The sequence below is a fragment of the Maylandia zebra genome, linkage group LG5 (genome assembly GCF_041146795.1).
Source record: "Maylandia zebra isolate NMK-2024a linkage group LG5, Mzebra_GT3a, whole genome shotgun sequence".
Lineage (NCBI taxonomy): Eukaryota > Metazoa > Chordata > Actinopteri > Cichliformes > Cichlidae > Maylandia > Maylandia zebra.
Window position 1 is genome coordinate 37,324,375 of NC_135171.1, and position 18,535 is coordinate 37,342,909.

At 40.3% G+C, this 18,535-nt stretch overlaps 1 protein-coding gene across 2 annotated transcripts; it reads right to left on the bottom strand.

Annotated features, from left to right (window-relative positions):
• Window positions 1-2,747: 2,747 nt before the first annotated feature.
• On the bottom strand, window positions 2,748-12,065 carry wnt2ba (wingless-type MMTV integration site family, member 2Ba). Of its 2 annotated transcripts, XM_076884305.1 has the most exons (6): window positions 11,884-12,065; window positions 11,329-11,760; window positions 8,245-8,465; window positions 7,148-7,425; window positions 6,100-6,364; window positions 2,748-3,678 (listed from the first exon to the last, which is right to left on the bottom strand). In XM_076884305.1, exons 2-6 carry the CDS (start codon window positions 11,490-11,492, stop codon window positions 3,449-3,451), a joined length of 1,158 nt encoding a protein of 385 aa, XP_076740420.1. In that variant the 5' UTR covers window positions 11,493-11,760; window positions 11,884-12,065; the 3' UTR covers window positions 2,748-3,448. The 2 variants fall into 2 exon arrangements, with proteins under 2 accessions (XP_076740420.1, XP_004547713.1); XM_004547656.3 differs by having other exon boundaries at window positions 11,329-12,065.
• Between the last annotated feature and the right edge of the window lie 6,470 nt (window positions 12,066-18,535).

The following is an 18,535-nucleotide window of genomic DNA, read 5'->3' on the forward strand; positions in this document are numbered from 1 at the left end:
TGTCACACATATTGAATGTGAATGTCCTCACCCTAAATCTTTACTGCTGCTTATACTCCTCCTGCACCTCCTCAACAATTTATCCATGGCCTGCAGTGTATGATTGGGATGTAAGATGACATTGTTTGCACTGTTTGCATCGTGAATGCTGATTCAGGTTAATGGTGGATTTACTCGTTCCAAAAGATAAATTGTATTTTGTGAGGAAAAAAGTGTCACATCAGCTATAAAATATTCACAGGCTCTTCCTGCTGCAGTAACAGCTGCTGCCCAACTCAAGTTTTCTTGAAAATGGCACTAAAATCTGAAATGTTTGGTTTTTTGCTTGTTACTATAGATTTGGTGGTGAAGTAGATACTTGAAATAAGGCTAAGTGTTTTAAAGAGTCTGTTCCTTGGCCTTTACATGCATACATTTTGATTTATATCTAAATTTTACTCCTTTTACCAGTAACAAATCTGTAAGATATCACTTGGCAAGTAATAAACTATAGCAGCTACAGTCGAGTCCAATTTCATGTCCACATAAAACCCTTAATTACTCCTGATGGGGTCATAAGGGTGATCTTCTTTTCCAAGAACAACACTGAAACTGTTGGGACATTTCATTTAAAAAATAATTTTCATTTCCAAAGCGCTCTACAGTGCAACGGTTTCAGCATGCATGCGTATCAGCATGTTTCTCATATTACTATAGGCAAGTCACAGATGTATATGTGATCGGAGTGCAACGACTTAGACTGGAGTACTTGTCAAGCAAGGCTAAAATAAACATGTTTGGTTTAAAAGTGGCATAGCAATAAATTGTTCTTGAGTCATTACAGTTTGTGAGTACGGATTATGGAATTTCTTTCTTCTGCTTCCCATGAATGTGAAGCATCCATGTGGACCACACTGTCCCCTGAGACCATTTTAGCTCTGAAATGTTGTTAAACCATTTGATATCACTGCGATGGCAGTGAATGCCTGCAATGCCACTCCTTTTATTTTTACAGACTTCAACTGGGTGACCCACACTGGAGGACAAAGTAGCACAGATACTATGACTAATTTGAAGATCAACAATATATTAATAGAAATTTCTTTGTTTATACAGCTTAATAGTTGGTCGATCAAGAAATTACTTAAAAAAAAAACCTAAATAAATTGTTATATTTCAATTTAAAGATATTTTGTGATTCTTTTTATCACGCTATCTAAGACTACCATCAGTCTTGTTATGCTAATAAAAAAATATTTGTCTAACACTGAACAATGAACTTTAAAAAAAAAACCAAACTGGTCATTTGCATTGTTTTTATCCCGTCCACGCCATAGCTAAGGTAATGATAACTGTAATAGGAGACCAGGGGAATACCTAAAACCCAAATATATACATGTGGGTTATAGGCCCTTAGGCTTAATTGAGAAGATTATTATTACTGTTTTTCTGCCTGGAATTAAAAAAAAGAAAAAGAAAAACATCTGGAAGTTGACATCTTTTAATAGTAGACCGAACAGAACCAAATGAACTCATAATTATGACACTGGCGCTCCATAAATCCAAATCAGTGAAACTCCTGTGGTTACAGATGTAGGATTGAATATAGCATGTTAAAACTTATAAAGAACTTGGGAATTAAAAGTATGAACAGAACAGCACAGGTCCAGGCCTGAGCCCACAATCTGAAACAGTTTTCCTCTTATCTTTCAAAAACAGCTAAATTACTCTTCATTTACATTCAAAACTGGCTTTTTTCTGTTTTTTTTCTTGCTTGCAATTAACTTTTGACTTGGTGTCATTTGCTGTTGTCCAAAGCACTTTATTTTGGCTGTGCCTCTCATTACGTGGAGTTGAAACAATTTGTTGACTCTTAGCATTTCACAGCTTGTTGTCAGATTCATTTAGATCTATAAACTCCTCTGAGGGTTGTGTCTCCAATGGCTTAACACTATGTCTGGCTGCACTGCCAGATGTTAGAAAGCCAAATGCAAGGTCTGTAGCTACTTCAGTGCTCTTTTTGCAATGGCTTGGCTTTGTTTCATGAAATAATTCACTTCTTAAAAACCGGCCAGAGCCAGTGAGTGTGTCCACAAAGAACTGAAAGCACAGTTGCATAAGATTGCATTATAAATATGTTCTGTCACAATATGATGGCTGAACAAATATGCTGTTTTGGCCTTTGTAATAAGGATAAGGCAAATGTTAAACAAAAGCTCTATTTAAGATAAATCAGTCTGGAAACTAATATTGAGTTTTGAAAATATTTGCAGCTCCAGTGACATATCAGGAAGGCCGGTTTAATAGTTTGTATTCATTATAATGCAGTTGTATGACACTGCAATTTACAATTTTGGAGGGTCACTACGTCCAAAATAAAGAAGCTTTGTATTTCTCTTTTTACTGTGCACTTGTCTGCATTAGCATGGCCTATGGAATTTGTTTAAAGTTCACAGTAGTAATGGAAGCAAAAACAAAGAACCGGAGGTAGAAATTACAATTTTTTTCCATGAAGCTGAATGATTTGTTAGATCTGTTACAGTCAAATATTAGCATACTGTACAAGTATCTTTCAAACAACAGACCAAAATTTGTGAGGCTATTTTGATGTGTTGGTGTGTCCACAATCCTTGTATACAAAGTGAGCTGTCACTGTAAATGATAAGTCTTTGCTTGCTCTTCTGTTTGTGGCTCCTTTGACCTTACAATGTGATTACCTGGCTTTAATTAAGAAAGACCTCTTGGAAAGCGCTATATTTATTTAGCTGCACAAATTAGCAGCAGTGGTTTCGGGTGCACGGTGGGATCAAAAAAGTTTTGGAAGTTTTGGAAAAGCAAAAACCACAGGCTAACACCAGTTTCCAAGTAATCATGTGCAGAGGTCTGCTGTAACATCTGGACCACTCACCCTACCCATTAGATTTGGTTCTAAACAACTTGGATCTTTTTTCATAAAATTAAGTAAAAAATTTAAAGGTCACTGTTTTGCCACTGTGGAGTGTGAGTGCACTAAAAGGGAGTGTTCTAATAGAATGGGAATCAGTCCAGAGGTGTACAAGGCAACCTTGAAGGAGCGATCGGCAGACAAAGTACTACTGTGATTATCTCTTTCATCTCTTATGTGCACACAGTTTTTACATACTATAAAACAAGAAGCAGGCAGTAGCTCATATATCTGCCTCAACCAAGGGTACATTTACAACAGAATATAATATTAAGCCATTTTGCATCAAAGTTTCAAAGTCTGATTCAAAAACGCTCCGCACATTATTTTTTAAAACACTTTTTAAAGCAGCACATGATCAGTAACTGGTTCTAATTTCCAGTTTACTATCACCTAACAAATGTTTGTGAAGTATAAAAGCATCAAAAGCCAGAGGTATTATAGTTAAAAGATCCCAACTAGAATGGAGTCATTAGTGCACAGGCTAATGAGTCAGGTGCACGTTTGATTTGTCCGCTCTCCTTCCTAGGTTACGTCCAGCCAGTCGGGTCGCTTGTGGGGTTTGCAGGTGTGAACGTCCACTACGTTTTCACAGTCTTTGCACTCCACAGCGCAGCACCACTTGAACTTGCACTCACACTTAGTGACACGTTTGACTCGCATGGTGTCGTAGCCACGCCCACAGCACATGACTTCACAGCCATCTATGCCTCTTGAGGACTTGTTGCACACTCTGCCTGCTGTGCCCAAGGAGCCTATAATGAGAATAAAGGACCAGAGATGTTGTTTTGGCATACAAAGAATATTGGTACTGCAACTGACAGGAAAAGGGTTAGTTTATTAGAAGACAGCCATCTGTGCATGCCCTGCCAGACTATTAAAATAAATAGTTATCACTATAAGAAATACAGGTTTGGATGAAAGAAATCAAATGTTTGTTATACGTATGATACTTTTGTTTACATATATTAAACAGCTAATATAAAATTTAACTTAACACAAGCAGTGGATTTCATGACACTTCTGTAATATGTTAAAGTTTTAAAGGTCAGGGACTCTTTTATTTTTTGTTTTAGAAAAAACAATTGATTTGGACTGATAATATGCAGCAGATTCAATTAGATTTAAGGGAACAGAAATACCTGCTGCTGACAGAAATGATGCTGATCAACATGAAACAAAGATGTGTCCTGTAGAGCTACAGAGAGGGGTGATACCTCTGTGTGCTTTCATTATTAAATCACTGATAAGTACAGCTCCTTGATTAGAAGTTGCTTCTTATTTTAAAGTAGGCATAATATAGAACTTTAATTGTGCACATCCAGTAACTATACTGGGTTTCCTGTCTATGCATTCCCTTGGGGAACTGAACGATTTATACCACAAATAAATAGTCTGACTGACCGCTCAAATGTCTTTCCACCATAAGCTACATTCACCTTTTCGCATGTATCCATAGAGCACTTTTTTCAATATACCTAAGTGTTTTATCTCCTGTGCGTTCACACCTAAAACCCATTTAGAATCCCAATTTAACCTAAGAGGCATGTCTCAGTGCTCAGAAGGAAGCTGGGGTAGACACAGATCCACTGCACTGTGCCATCCAACTCAGCTTAATAGCATTTTGAAAATTTTCCATGATTACGTGGATGCCCAGGAGTGAAAGCTGGCAGAAGTTATTATTGGCAATGTTCATGTTGATGCTGAAAACTGAAACTGTTTTGCCAAAGCAAAATATCACTTTCCCTCACTCTTCAGCAGGCTATAAGCTTCCCAACAGAATAGTCTCAGACCTAAATGCAATTGTGTTCATGTACTCAGGTGTAAAATCCAAGCCTAAGATCAGGTGCCAGGTCCATTAACAAAGCATCCCAGAAGTCTAGAGAACAAAGGATAAGAGGAGATCTTCCCCTCAGGCTCTAGGGAGTGGAGCTTAATGCTGACCAAAGGAAAGATTTGAAAAATAAGCCTGCATGTATCCTTAGGCTGTGAATTCCTATACAATGAAGATTAGTGGTGAGGAGGGTCATCGGCTACTTTTTAAGATCACCTTTTAACAAGGAAAGGCAGCTTTTCCTTTGAGCAAACACACCTTCATTGCATCTCAGTTGTCAAAGTGCGGCCAAGCTAACCGCAGGTAGGAGTGACAGAATCTGTTAAGTTAGAACCAACGTGTCCCCTGCACATGCCATCGTCCCTAACATATTAACAGTGAGTTAGCAAAGTTCTTCACGCTCTACTGAAGGAGCTGGACTTTAGGAAAGAGATGAGCCTAACAAGGCAAAGCAAACATTAGGTATTAAAGGAGATGTTAAAGGTCAAATCACTGAACTTTAAGCTGTGAAGGAATGCAAGCCTGCAGTCAATGAGTCTCTGATTCTCATAGATTTTGTTAAGCAGTCAGTCCTATTTGCCCCATCCCATAACAACATACTCATGATTTTAAATTAAATAATAATAACAGTATGTTACACAAAAATGATTAAACTGTTTAAGCACAACTTCAAAAGGACTTCACTGAATCTCAGAATGTGAGTTGCTGATGTTTTCCACAAACACAACATATCAATATGCTACTCCTCAGAAGTTAAAAGGACCCTCCTTAAGGCAATTTCTTTACTGTAATAATAAATGATTGTCATAATAATATTACTCTTGTGTAACAGTGGCACTTTACTAAAGTTTGACATGTTAAAAACAGAATTAGCAGGTTAGCACAAGCAAGTTATTTAAGAATTATCAGCATTGGCCAATAATAATAATAAAAACCCTTCTTTTAAACTTCACTAGTCTCACTAGTGGCACATATCACCTGCCTAAACGTTGTTTTCCCAAAGACAGTGGCCTCCTTCAGCAGGACAGTGTTTCCCACTACACTACAAAAGCTGCTGGTGTTGGAAAAAAGCTCAGGGTGTTGACCAGGCCTCCAGACACCACAGTGTAATCGAACATCTGTTGAATATGCTGGGAAGAGTAGATCCACGGAAACCCCCACCTGCTGCAATTGCAGGACCCAAATGATCTGCTGCCAACATGCTGGTGCCAAATACCAATGAACACCCTCAGAGATCTCTTGTCCATCCCTCAACTAGTCAAAGCTGTTCTGACTGAGGACTGTGGATGTACACAATATAAAGCAAGGGGTTTTATTTTTGTAGCTTATTTGTGTGTCTCACCTGCTGCACGGTCCATGAGACAGTAATCTGGAGAGTTCTCAACAAAGACTAACTCATTCTTGGTGCTTCCCTTAAAGTCCTTGTCAGCCACAATAAATCCTGTCCCATCTTGGTTCATGGTTACCTCGACGGCTGTGTTGTACTTCTTGCGAAGATAGTCTCCAGTTCGCCTGAAGTCAGACATAGCCAGCCAACAGGTTCTGAGAGAACAGGAACCACTGACCCCGTGACACTTGCACTCCAGCTTCATAAAGCGCTTCACTGCCTGGAGCAGAGATCAAAGGTGACACAGTGTCAAGCCAACAATGTTGTACAAGAGAAGATGTAGGTGTAATAAGCTCTCCTAGCATAACGGTTAGCTAAATATTCTTAATGTAACAGCTTTTACGTCATTATCCTTCAGAGACGTCTTTACTGAAAAAGCCATGTCAATAACTTGAACAGTGCAGAATTTAATGCTATGGGACCCTCATATGCAGTTATCATATTAATATGCATTATGCTGGATCATCAATAGATGCTGGGATAATGCGGAATATTCTCAATAAACAGATTCTTAGTCTTAAGAGATTTACTTCCTAGTCAAGTAAGTCAACTAGCCTAGTAGTTGAAGACATCTTTAGGCAAAAAAGAATTTCTAATGATTTTAAGAGTCGATGTTTATTATGACCAACTTTAAGCTTGGAGAGACCAATCTATGACTCACAGAAGACGGATGAGTTGAAGGGCCATGTGTATCTCTCAGGTTTTGTGACACGTCTTTTTTTGGTTTTTATTTCTACTTTTTTTTTTTCTTCATTGGGTCTTTGTTAAGCTATCTCTTGTGTGCAGACACAAAAAGGGTTCATCGCTTGAGTTGGGTGCCTTTTTATGTTTGAATAAATTTGTAGGTCAATGTTACGTTTAACAAAAACAACAATAAAAGCGTCCCCTGAAAATGTTCCTGAAAAGCCTGTTGTTTTCATTGTTACTTCCTAAATATGTCTAAATTTACAATTCCATTAAGAGATAAAGCTTAAACATTAATATAAAAAACGTTTCCACTGACCATCCGACCGCATCGGTTGTTGTGCAGATTCATCAGGGCTCGAGCATCTTTCACCATCCTCTCACGGGCGTCGACAAAAGCTTTGGCAAATTTTATGCCATAGTTGATGTTGTCGCTGCATCCGCCCCAGTCAAAATTGCCTTTGTCGTCACTGTCTTGCCCTCGTTTTTGACTGTCACAGGTGCAGATCTTCATTTCCCCCTGACTGCAGGCCCTGGTAATGGCGTAGACCACTCCTGCTGAAGAGATGGCGTACACAAATGCTGCCTCTCTGCTGCCTGGATAGACGGGGAAGGGAGCGTTGCAATTGCAATCATTTAAAGAAGTAACTTACGACTGTTGGTAAAGAGAGACCTAATGTTGCCTATATCTGACATGTGACATTATTCAAAAGTTGTCATAGCACTTGTTTTTCTCAGCTGTTCTTCTAGTGCCCAGAGCCATGTGTTATTGGTGAGTAAAGCAGTCATCTCTCTGCAAATTCTACAAGGTAGGCATACCAAGATCAGTCCATCTATGGTGGATGGTCCAGACAGTGGTAGCAGCATGTCAGCTATAACATTAGACCAGCCGACTCTCCTTTCACCTATTAATTTGCACAGATGGCAGCTTTCTAAGTCATTGAGCAGTGTTTTCATTTTAGATGAGAGGAGATTTTGGAGGTTATTTGGTCTGGCTGTCCCACCCTCCTCCTGTTCTCATTCCTGCTCACGCAATGAAGCAGAACACAGGCGAGATGTCAGGGAGTAAAGCTTTGTCTGGCTGCCAGAAACATCTACCCAAATATTTACATCTCCTATTACTGTTTATACATCACCAGTGTGGATCTCTCAATCTGCTACTTGTTTTCAGAGAACATCCACTTTCCCAATGTTCCTTCATTCCTGAGAAGGTAAAAAACCCACAACAATTTCTCTTTCTGTTTGCATTCCGGGGTAAAGTTGATTTAATAAGACACCTATTAATTCCCTGCTTATCTGATAACAGAGGAGACATTTATGAGGATGATTAACTTGAGTGTCACTGATATAAACAACCACTGTCACGCACAAAGAACCACACAGATAGAAGCCTTAGCCATGTATGTTCAGACTCACTTCGGAGCATCACCCTGCCAAAAACAGTGTGGTCCCGGTCCAGCGTGCTGCAGTTCCAGCGGTGGTGTCTGAACTGATGTTGGCACTCTTTGATCCACTCTTTGGCTCCCTCGCTGATGGACTGCATCAGGTCTGGGTGCCGCTGGCAGAGCTGCCGTTGCTTGTTCACAAGACCGGGAATGTTGTCGCATATCACCCGCGCACCCAGAGCTCCGATGTACCTGCGCACAGATCCATCGAACACAGTGTTGGTAAATTCAAGGACAATTCCACTGAAAGCGCACTCTGTGGTAGTGCACCTGCAGCTGTCACTAGACTGTGTGCCAGGATTTCTTTTTCCAGTGAGTTTACTTTCAAATTTGCCTTCCTGTTTTCATCGAGACAAAAACAGAAAAAATTGTGTAGCTAGCTGAGCTAGCTGATTTGCAAGAGGTTAAGGTCCAATCTGATTTTCAAGAAATATACAAATAGTGGAAATAGTACAAATAACAGAGACGTATGTTTGCTGCATTTAGGGTAATGGGGTGAAGCCCACCCTACATGGCCTTTGGTGTGCCACTTGTTTTAAATGCCAACACATGTAAGCTGTCAGCGTGAAATCTGGTCTGACTACATCTTCAAACAATTCACATTTCTAATCAAATGTGTAAAAAATTGGGAAATTGGGAACTCTGAGTGAAGAAGATTCCAGTGTTTACCAGATATAGAGGGTCCCCCAAAAAATCTTTGGGTTATATTATGGGTAACCAACATTTAAGAGCTCATTAAATTCTATGGACTCAAAGGAGCCTGCTACTGATCACTGCTGCTTTCATGTTAAAAAAAAGCCCTTTAACTATCAGACATCTGTACTCAGTGCTCCTTCTTTGTAATCACAGGGTTCTCAAGTGCAGCCTGCAGTCTAGGAGCAACCCCTGAGCAACATTTAATTCAGTTGCCATTCAGTGAGGTACAGCAGTATGGTAGAAAATATTCATTATATATTTAAAAAAAATGTTTTAATATTCCCAAATGTGGCTAGTGTAAAAATAGGAAAGGCTCTCCCACTAATGGAGAATTTTAAACTAGCAAAAGAAATAGATAGAAAAGAAAACAATTACCAGCATAAATTTAACAAACTGACAAATTTAAAAGATTAAACAGCCAGGTGCTCCTAGCAGGTGTGGTCTGAAGCATTCAGGTTTGTGTTAACACAATGTCATGTGCAATACTCAAAGAAATTACAGATAAATAAATAATAATAAAGCAAGTAAATTATGGCTTGTTTGGAAAAGTTGCCAGGAGAAAGGCTCTTCTCTAAAAAGACAAGGCAGCATGTCTTAGTTTTGCAAAGTTGTATCTAAGCAAACCACGAGACTGCCCCAGGACAAAAGCAGTTCTTTGGTTTGTTTTATGGAACATTAAACATCAAGTAAGCTATAGTAAAGCTGCTAAGTGGATTGTATTGCCTTCAGACAAAGAGAGGACAAACTGTTTTTCTTTTTCTGTCTTCTGTGCCAGTTAACTTTACTATTACTACTTTTCTCCCCGTGTAAAATGTTTTTCGATGAATCTAAATTATTGATACTGTTCCTACTTTTCTTCACATTCATCCCCATTGTCTTCTTAAGACTCAGATATTCAGGATGTTGAAGAGATTATTACATTCCTCTCGTTCAGTGAAATGCATTTGCTTCCTGCTTTCTTCAAATAATCCCCAACTTTGTAACAACTCTTAAGAAGGGTGATCACATGCTGATTGCATTGTGACTCTGGGGGTTCTCTTATCAACAGGACATGGCCGTCATCTACAGTACAAATGAGCACTCCCCCCCCCCCCCCCCCCCCCCCCCCCCCCCAGTCCATCTATAAGCCTACACACTCTATTCTCCATCCGGATATCATTATAGTCCCTAATCGCAGCCGCATTTGTGTTGCCTGGCCACTGAGACAGAAACAGATATAGCAGGTAGTTTCCACTCCTCTTATGGCTGTCCCAGTCCCATTCTAGATGCAACTATCTGCCTGAGCAGTATAGCTGAACAGAAGCACTGCTTGTGTTTACTGTGTGTTGTACAAACCAGCTGTGCCAAAGGACCCCTGACTCTCCAAGAGGACACACACAGAAGAAGAGAGAAGTGCAGCAAGGCGCACAGTGCTTATATAAATTATTACAATAGTTAAAAATAGGCCTAAACAATTCAAAGGAAGATTTTTTAAAAAAAAGCAGGAATCAATTACGTTTTTCTTTGGAATTTCTCAACGATTTATTCACAGTTTACTCTGAATTTGCCTGAAAGGGAAACTCAAGAGCAAATTGGATGATATGTGCTTTCGGCTCTCTTGGGAAATTACCAGACATAGCATTATTTACAATGGGTGCGTTTTAGCTTTAAATAAATTCATAAATTAGATCTTAACTGTTATGAAGTGTAGGGTAAGATCTTAAAATGGGGGGTTTCCCTTGGCTAGTTAAATGTAAAGTCATTTAATAGGTTTTCTGTTAAGTGTCACCTGAAATATGAGAACAACAATGTCAGGTGAGAGAGACTGGGGGTGGGGGGTCTCCAGCATGTTTTAGGTCTTGAAAACCTCAAGAGAAATCATCAAGGGGCATTTATTCATGCACCAACGCCTGCACCTGCCGTGTACTCTGGGCAAAATAGATGGATAGGGGAGACGCCCCCTTCCCCCCATACACACACACCCAAACACACACATCAACATCATTAATCTTCATGAACTTTGGATACACAGCCTGCTCTTTTCGTTTATGGATGTGGATGTTCATGTGAGCAAAGTAGATCTTTTACTAGAAAATCTGAGAAGTAAGCAGGTGTAAATTACATATAAACAGACGGATTTCTCATCTTTAAATCTGTAACAGCTCCAAGGACAAGGATACATAGGGTTAAACAATAAAATCCACTGTAAGATAACTTTTTCAACTGCAAACTTAATTAATTAAAACTAATCGTTATCTATATTTTCTGGGTGAAATTTTGCCCTTGTTGTCGTTGTTGTAAGTCGTCCTTTATATTCGATTGGTATGTGACACCAACCAATCGGACGAACCATCAAATTCCTCTCAGTGGTGAAACTTACCACCACGATGAATCCACTATCGGTGTGAATATGAGCAGGAGCAAAATAAAGATGAAGTATATTTTAGAGATGGGTTTGGAGTGATGGTGGTTTCCTGCCCCATTTCTGATCCTCATTGCTTTCTCCGACAAGCCCGTAGATGTCATCATGTTTCTTCTTTTCATGTATTGGCTGTGCAATAAGGCGTGAAAGTCCTTGACGCCTGCGCGTCCTCCATCATCTGGTGGAAATAAAAGTTAGGAAAGAGGAAAAGTGCTTTTGAGACCCCTCAGTTATTCGCTGTCATAATGCAGCCTTGATTTTCTAGCATTACATCCATAAGCTTTGGACATTGCACTTAAGTGAGCGGGATGAGTCCTTCGTTTCAGACAATCTTGCGTAGATTCACGTCTTCTCCTCAGCTGTTGCGCTCCGAATCTGGCTTCACTAAATCTGTGAGAAGTTGCAAACTATAAAATCCAATGCCGATGATCAGTTTCGTAACTGATAAAAGCCACTCGAATCAGATCCTGACATAGGAAAAGTGTCTGCGTGGATGGGACAGGCGCTGCTCACCTTTCATCCCACTTGCCGATAATGAAGATGCGCACCGAAACGCTGCGCTTTCCTCTTCAGTGCGTCAGCTGTCTGCGCCTCCCCTCCCTCCCTTCTCACCACACCAATGCCCTTTGTCAAAAAATTACAGAGACCGGTATGCAGATCTGCAGACAGAAGGAAAGGAGGTTCTGCCTGACTTCTCCCGGCAAATCAATTAATCCACTCTTTAATTTACACCTGCATCACAGTTCGTTAGCTCATTTAATTAAAAGGTCGGTAAGAAGGTTGTCTCTGTTTTCTCTTTCTGTCATATGAGAGAAAGTTTAGTTTGGAAAAATCAGATCTCAGTAATGATGCAAGTGTGTAAGCGTTTACACATGATCAGAAATACATAATCCTTCCCAGGGCTCATTGCATCTGCTCCTCTAATGTAACTGGTCTCATCTTTTTTAAGATTTTAGGTTGTGTGGTCCCTGGCAAAGGAACACATGTTTAAACAGATTTACAATCGCTGACATGCAGAAGTTTCAGTCCAAAATTAAACTTGTCATTAAGTGGCCAGTTTGTTTATTACGTTCAGCAAAACTCTTTGCAAATCTGGCTTTACAGTAAATATAACCTTTAACAGCATCTATAGAACAGAGGAGAGAGTTCCCCAAATAGAGAATCCAATAGATGCATGCAAAGGTATGAACTCATAAGGTAAAAGGCAAAGGATGATTACACAATACTGATCCGGTCCAGATTTTGCTCTTATTCTTCTGTTTTGTTTGTTTACTGTACGTTGCACGAAGCCACTCCTATGCATATGTTTTAATAAACTGTATGCATGTATGTGTATAATATATACATATAAGAGAAGACATCAAGCTTGCAATCTACACCAAACCTGATCTGAACCACCCAAGCAGTGCTTTTGCTGTTTGTGTGTATTTTGCGTTTTCTTCTGTTCGTCTTTTCCACTATATCCAAATGCTTGCTCAGTCGGGATCATCTGATTGTTGCTGTTTTCTCTCTAATATTGTAGGGTCACTATGTTGCAATATAATGGGCCTTGAAGTGACTGTTATTGCGAATTAGTGCTGTATAAATAAAACTGAATCAAACTGCTAAAAGTTGACTCCACTCAGCAATTAGGCCTGGAAATACTTAAGGTGATGGAGAGTAAAACCCCAGTGCTAGAGTGTCTTTGTATTGAAAGCGTGTGGCCTGTGTGTTTGTGGCCACCTACGCCTTCCCTGTGAAGAGGAACACATTTGATTGTTGAACTGTTTGGCTTCCCTCATGTTTGTCATTTTTGATTCTTTTTGTTTCTCTTAGTAATCACAGATAAATATCTCTTCTGCCTCCCCGTCTCCTTTTTTTTTTACAACAAAGGTCATGTAAGAGGCGTACACATGGATGAAAGATGCACCAGTATACGTTTAGACACTGAAAGCCCAGATGCTGCAAGAGTTCCCTCCAGTTACAACTGAACATGTAGAATAAAAATTTCCTTCTTTATTAATTTGAGCTCCACGTGAATAAAAGTAGATTTATTGTCGATCTTGAACAATTTTTAGAACTGTCACGTCCTGCAGTATTCTGCGGTTTATCCAAAATTTGGCATAGTGCTCAGTATAATTCCCTTCTGCTGAAAAATTATTAATAAATTACTAAAGTTTCCTCTGTGCCATGCAACCCAGTGGGAGAATAAAATGTTCTTTTTTGGTACAAGCATTTGAAACTCCCTTTGTAATTCCTCTGGAGCGCATGTTTGTAGTTCAGCTCATACCAGCAGTCCTGATCCAATATCAGCTGGGTAATGTGGAAACATCTGACCCACCTCAAGGACATTTCTGGCTTGTATCCCTTCGACTTAGGTGAGTAAATCAGTGTCTTGTGTATCCAGCAGGTAGGCAGACCAAGATGTCATGTGTATGAGTGTGTGAAGTCATTTTAATCAGTGCAAATCCAGGGTGTTATTTAGGGATGTAAGTAAAGGTCAATAACAATGCTGCTGCCTAAAAATACCACAGCACAGAGAGGAAATGTAATAGTGTGTTTTACATGTGAATGCAAACTGTTTTTCAGCTGGGAATTTACCAAGTTTTTTCTTAAAAGTACTATTTATCATTGTATAAGTATGTAATTATAAATTTTACTGATATAACATTGCATTCTTACAATAATAATTTAGTAATGAAGGCTTAAAATCTCTGGCTCGTCTATTACTGCACATTTTCTCTTCTCGTCCTATGTCATAGACAAACATAGGCCAGCTGTTTGTCCTTCAGTTATGTCATACCTGGCCTTAGGGCCATACTATGATCCTCATTACATGTAACCCTGTCTTTCTTTACCACAGGACAGGCTATTTTACAGTGACAACTCCATAACAAATTGCTTTACAGGGAGCAGGTGATGGTGGCGATAACATTCATCATCCAGGCCTCCCTCTACCCCTGTCTCGCTTTGAGCCAGCTCCAGCTGTGGTCTTTAAGGGGCTCAATATGGGGGCTTGAGCTCCTATTCTCAGCTCGTGTCGTGGCCCGGGATAATTTTGGATGGAGAAAATGAGATCAAGAAAAGAAAAGGAACAGGAGAATGAGAAAGTGACTGGGCCACTGCAACCACAGATGAGTGTGTAGATCGTAATGATTACAACATTTTGGGGAGTCCAATGCTGTCACTCATCGTCGATACAGACGATAAAATGAACGGCCAGACAGTTGTACTGTGCTTTCTTGGAACACGTCTGACTCCAAGATGAGGAGGCTGTAAATTTGTGGTTTAGCTCCTGACAGGTTATGCGCTCCCTCCTTGACCTCCGTTTCATCATCTCATTCACACGACATGACACTGCAACCATATGCCTAGTCTGAAATTGTAATAAAGCATGCCAGGGAGAGGCATGTGCTGTCAGCAATCCTTTTTCAAGTTCAAGTTCATTTATTTATATATAGTGAAATAGAGTGTATATTTTGCAGAGTGTGCAGTATCTAGCCCAGTTAATCTGACTACCAAGTTGGTCCCTGAATATCAGTTCGGTAGGCTGATATTTTGCCTTTGTGGCTTAACATCGGTAAAACTGCATAACCTTGCTGAAAACTCACTTTAGAAGTTATCATACCTAGACTACAAAACAATGTAACTGATATTTATTTTGCTAAATACCAAGATTTTCAGGGTCCTCACATAACGTTTTCAATTACTGACTATTTCTTGAACTCTGTGCCCTGCTGCTGAAGGCATCAGTGGCGTATGAGACAGAGTGAGCAGCCAGCATGGCTTCCCGGACTGCTGATGAGCTGTGACCCCTCACAGCTCATCAACCTGAGCCCGTGTTTATGGAGGCGGAGAAGGATGGGGCTTTGCTGTGTCTGTGCATGTCTGTGTTAGAAGTGGAGTACAGCTATGCTGTCCTACACTGGAATGTTAATTAGGTGAACTGAAAAAAAAGAGAGGTGACCTGTCCTGTTAACCGCCCATTGCTTTGCCCGCAACCAGGAGGGTAATTTAGTGTATCAAAAGAGCCGAGTTAGCGAGTGTTCACTGTTAGGACACTCGGACTAAGAATGTGATCGAGTCAGAGAGAATGCACACCTTGTCAATTTATTAGTCTGCTGCTTCTCCTCTTTCTGTATTTTGTGTGGACTTATAATAAAAAAAAAGGTTAATAAAAGGTCATTGCAACAATCTAGCTTCTCGCTCTTAACTGACTCTCTTAACAAGGAGCACAAAAACCAACCAGCTGAGTTAATTCAAAGATCTCATATTCATTTTTGAAATGGAACAAAAGCAAAATATAAAAATCCTCTTCTTAGTACACCCTTCCTTCAATCTAAGATATATTTCCATAAGATATGGGTGCTTCTTGCTCTGACTACATTTTTTTTAAAAAAGAAGCAAATAATACACTAACCTAATATCTTATGTTAATGGATTCACTCTCATTGTCAGCACAGAACTTACTTGATAAATTTTGCATGTAAGGCCTTCACGCAGAGGTTTCTGTCATTTCTAATGCATGTAGAGAAATAACAATTTTTCAGTCTGTAAAATTACAAACAGATGCACAGATAAACACACTTGCTTTTTACAGCCATATTTATGTAAAAGTACAATATAGAAATTGATTTAAAAATCTGATTCCATTCACAACTCAGCAAAGGCACCTGTGGCTTCTTATCAAGCACTGACCTCTGGTGGACACTGTTTGGCAGTACAATATTGAAAACATAAAAAGAAGCCACAACGTTTAAAATTACCTGTGTAATATTGTATGATATGAAGTTAAATCCAGTAATTCTATTCACTGTGATGGACTGTGTTGGATTGTTAGACTATGTTTTTCAGAGTTGATTTGATGCAATGTTTGCTTGCTCTCAAGCACATCATTCCCAAAACAAAACAACATTTTTTCCTCTTTTCCTGCTCAAGACAACACACTCGCGTTTCTTCAAGACAACAGAACAACAGAGCAAATAACAGAATGATCAAAAAGATAACAGACATAAAGATGCACTGATACAGACGAGTGTCTTATGGGAAATAGACATTAAAAACTCTGTTTATTAAAGTAGTTTAATCGGACTAAAGGTTTGCTACATGCTCTGTCAACACAGACAGCAGCTTGTAAATGTAATTTTGAAACAGTTGACCCCTTGGTGCACAGTCACGCGAGCTGCCTGACACTGAGATGTTGGGAGCGGATCCTCGGGGTTTGGCAGGGTGGGGCCTGTATGCATGAAGCCTGATTGGATTGGGATCTCAGGGATTTAGAGGTCAGGTCAGCACCTTGGGCTCAATGTCATTTTTCTCAGGCTGTTCCTGAACAATTTTTGCAACAACTGCTTTTTTAAGAGGTGCATCGTGTTTTATGTACTGCTTTATGTTGCAGCGCATGTCCAATTTTGGATTTTTTTTGTTTTATATAGTATCCATTCACTACTTTGTTTGGTATACCGGTGCTAATTAATGCAAATATAAGTATAAACAGCCAATAACATGGCAACAACCTAGTGCTTGTAGACATGGTCAGTACAGCTTGCTGAAGTTCAAACTGAGCATCAGAATGAGGAAGAAAGGTGATTTGAGGGAGTTTGAATGGTTACAATTTCCCACACATGCATCTCTAGAGTTTTCAGATAATTGTCTGGGAAAAAAAAGAAAGAAATATCTGTTACATCCAAGGTATGTGGAAAAGCATTCTTTGGTTGCACAGCGCGTCACATCTTGAAGCAGAAGGGCTATGGCATTAGAGGGCCACAGCATGCAACACTCCTGTTACATGCTAACCACAGGAAACTGAGATTACAATTCACACTCTGGCTAACCCAAATTGTACAGTAGAAGACTGGGGAAAAAATTGCCTGGTCTGATGAGTCCCAATTTGTACTGCAGCATTTGGGTGGTACGGTCAGAGTTTGGCTTAACCAACATGAAAGAATGGACCGTCCTGTCTTGTATCAATAGTTCAGGCGACCGGTGGTGGTGCAAGGGTGTAGGGTTATTTTCTTGGTACACTTTGGACTCCATGATACCCACAGGCTATAGTTGTTTCTTAAGTAAATCTGACCTCACTGGTTTTTCCTTATCAAAAGTGAGGAATTAATACGATTTATCATATATATATATATAACACCAAACTGAATGTCCTTTTTTATGTTATTTAAACAAGTTATTGGCAATAATACCTAAAACACTATAATTCCTGTAGGAGGGCTAATAAACAGATGAATGCATGACAAAATTTAGGATATATTTATTAAAGATACCACTTTCCAGCCTAACAAAAAAGTACTGTAAAAAATATAATTAAAAACAGAGGAATACCCAGCATGCCAGGGTGCTGGAGAGGAGGGTTCGTCCGCTAGTCGAACCTGGGATACAGGAGGAACAATGCGGTTTTCGTCCTGGTCGCGGAACACTGGACCAGCTCTTTGTCCTCTCGAGGATACTTGAGGGTGCATGGGAGTTTGCCCAACCAGTCTACATGTGTTTTGTGGACCTGGAGAAGGCATTCGACCGTGTCCCTCGGGGCGTCCTGTGGGAGGTGTTGCGCGAGTATGGGGTGTCTGGCCCATTGCTACGGGCCATTCAATCCCTATACAACCGTTGCAAGAGCTTGGTTCGCATTGCCGGCAATAAGTCGGACTCGTTCCCGGTGGGTGATGGGCTCCGCCAAGGCTGCCCTTTGTCTCCGGTTCTGTTCATAATTTTTATGGACAGGATTTCTAGGCGCAGCCAAGTGGCGGAGGGCTTTCGCTTTGGTGGCCTCAGAATCTCATCTCTGATTTTTGCGGATGATGTGGTTCTGTTGGCTTCATCGGGTGAGGGCCTCCAGCTCGCACTGGAGCGGTTCGCAGCCGAGTGTAACGCAGCGGGAATGAGGATCAGCACCTCCAAATCTGAGGCCATGGTTCTCAGCCGGAAAAGGGTGGAGTGCCCACTCCGGGTCGGGGATGAGTTCCTGCCCCAAGTGGAGGAGTTCAAGTATCTCGGGGTCTTGTTCGCGAGTGATGGGAGAAGGGAGCTGGAGATCGACAGACGGATTGGGGCTGCGGCTGCAGTAATGCGGACGCTGCACCGGTCAGTCGTGGTGAAGAGGGAGCTGAGTGTAAAAGCGAAGCTCTCAATTTACCGGTCGATCTACGTCCCTACCCTCACCTATGGCCACGAGCTGTGG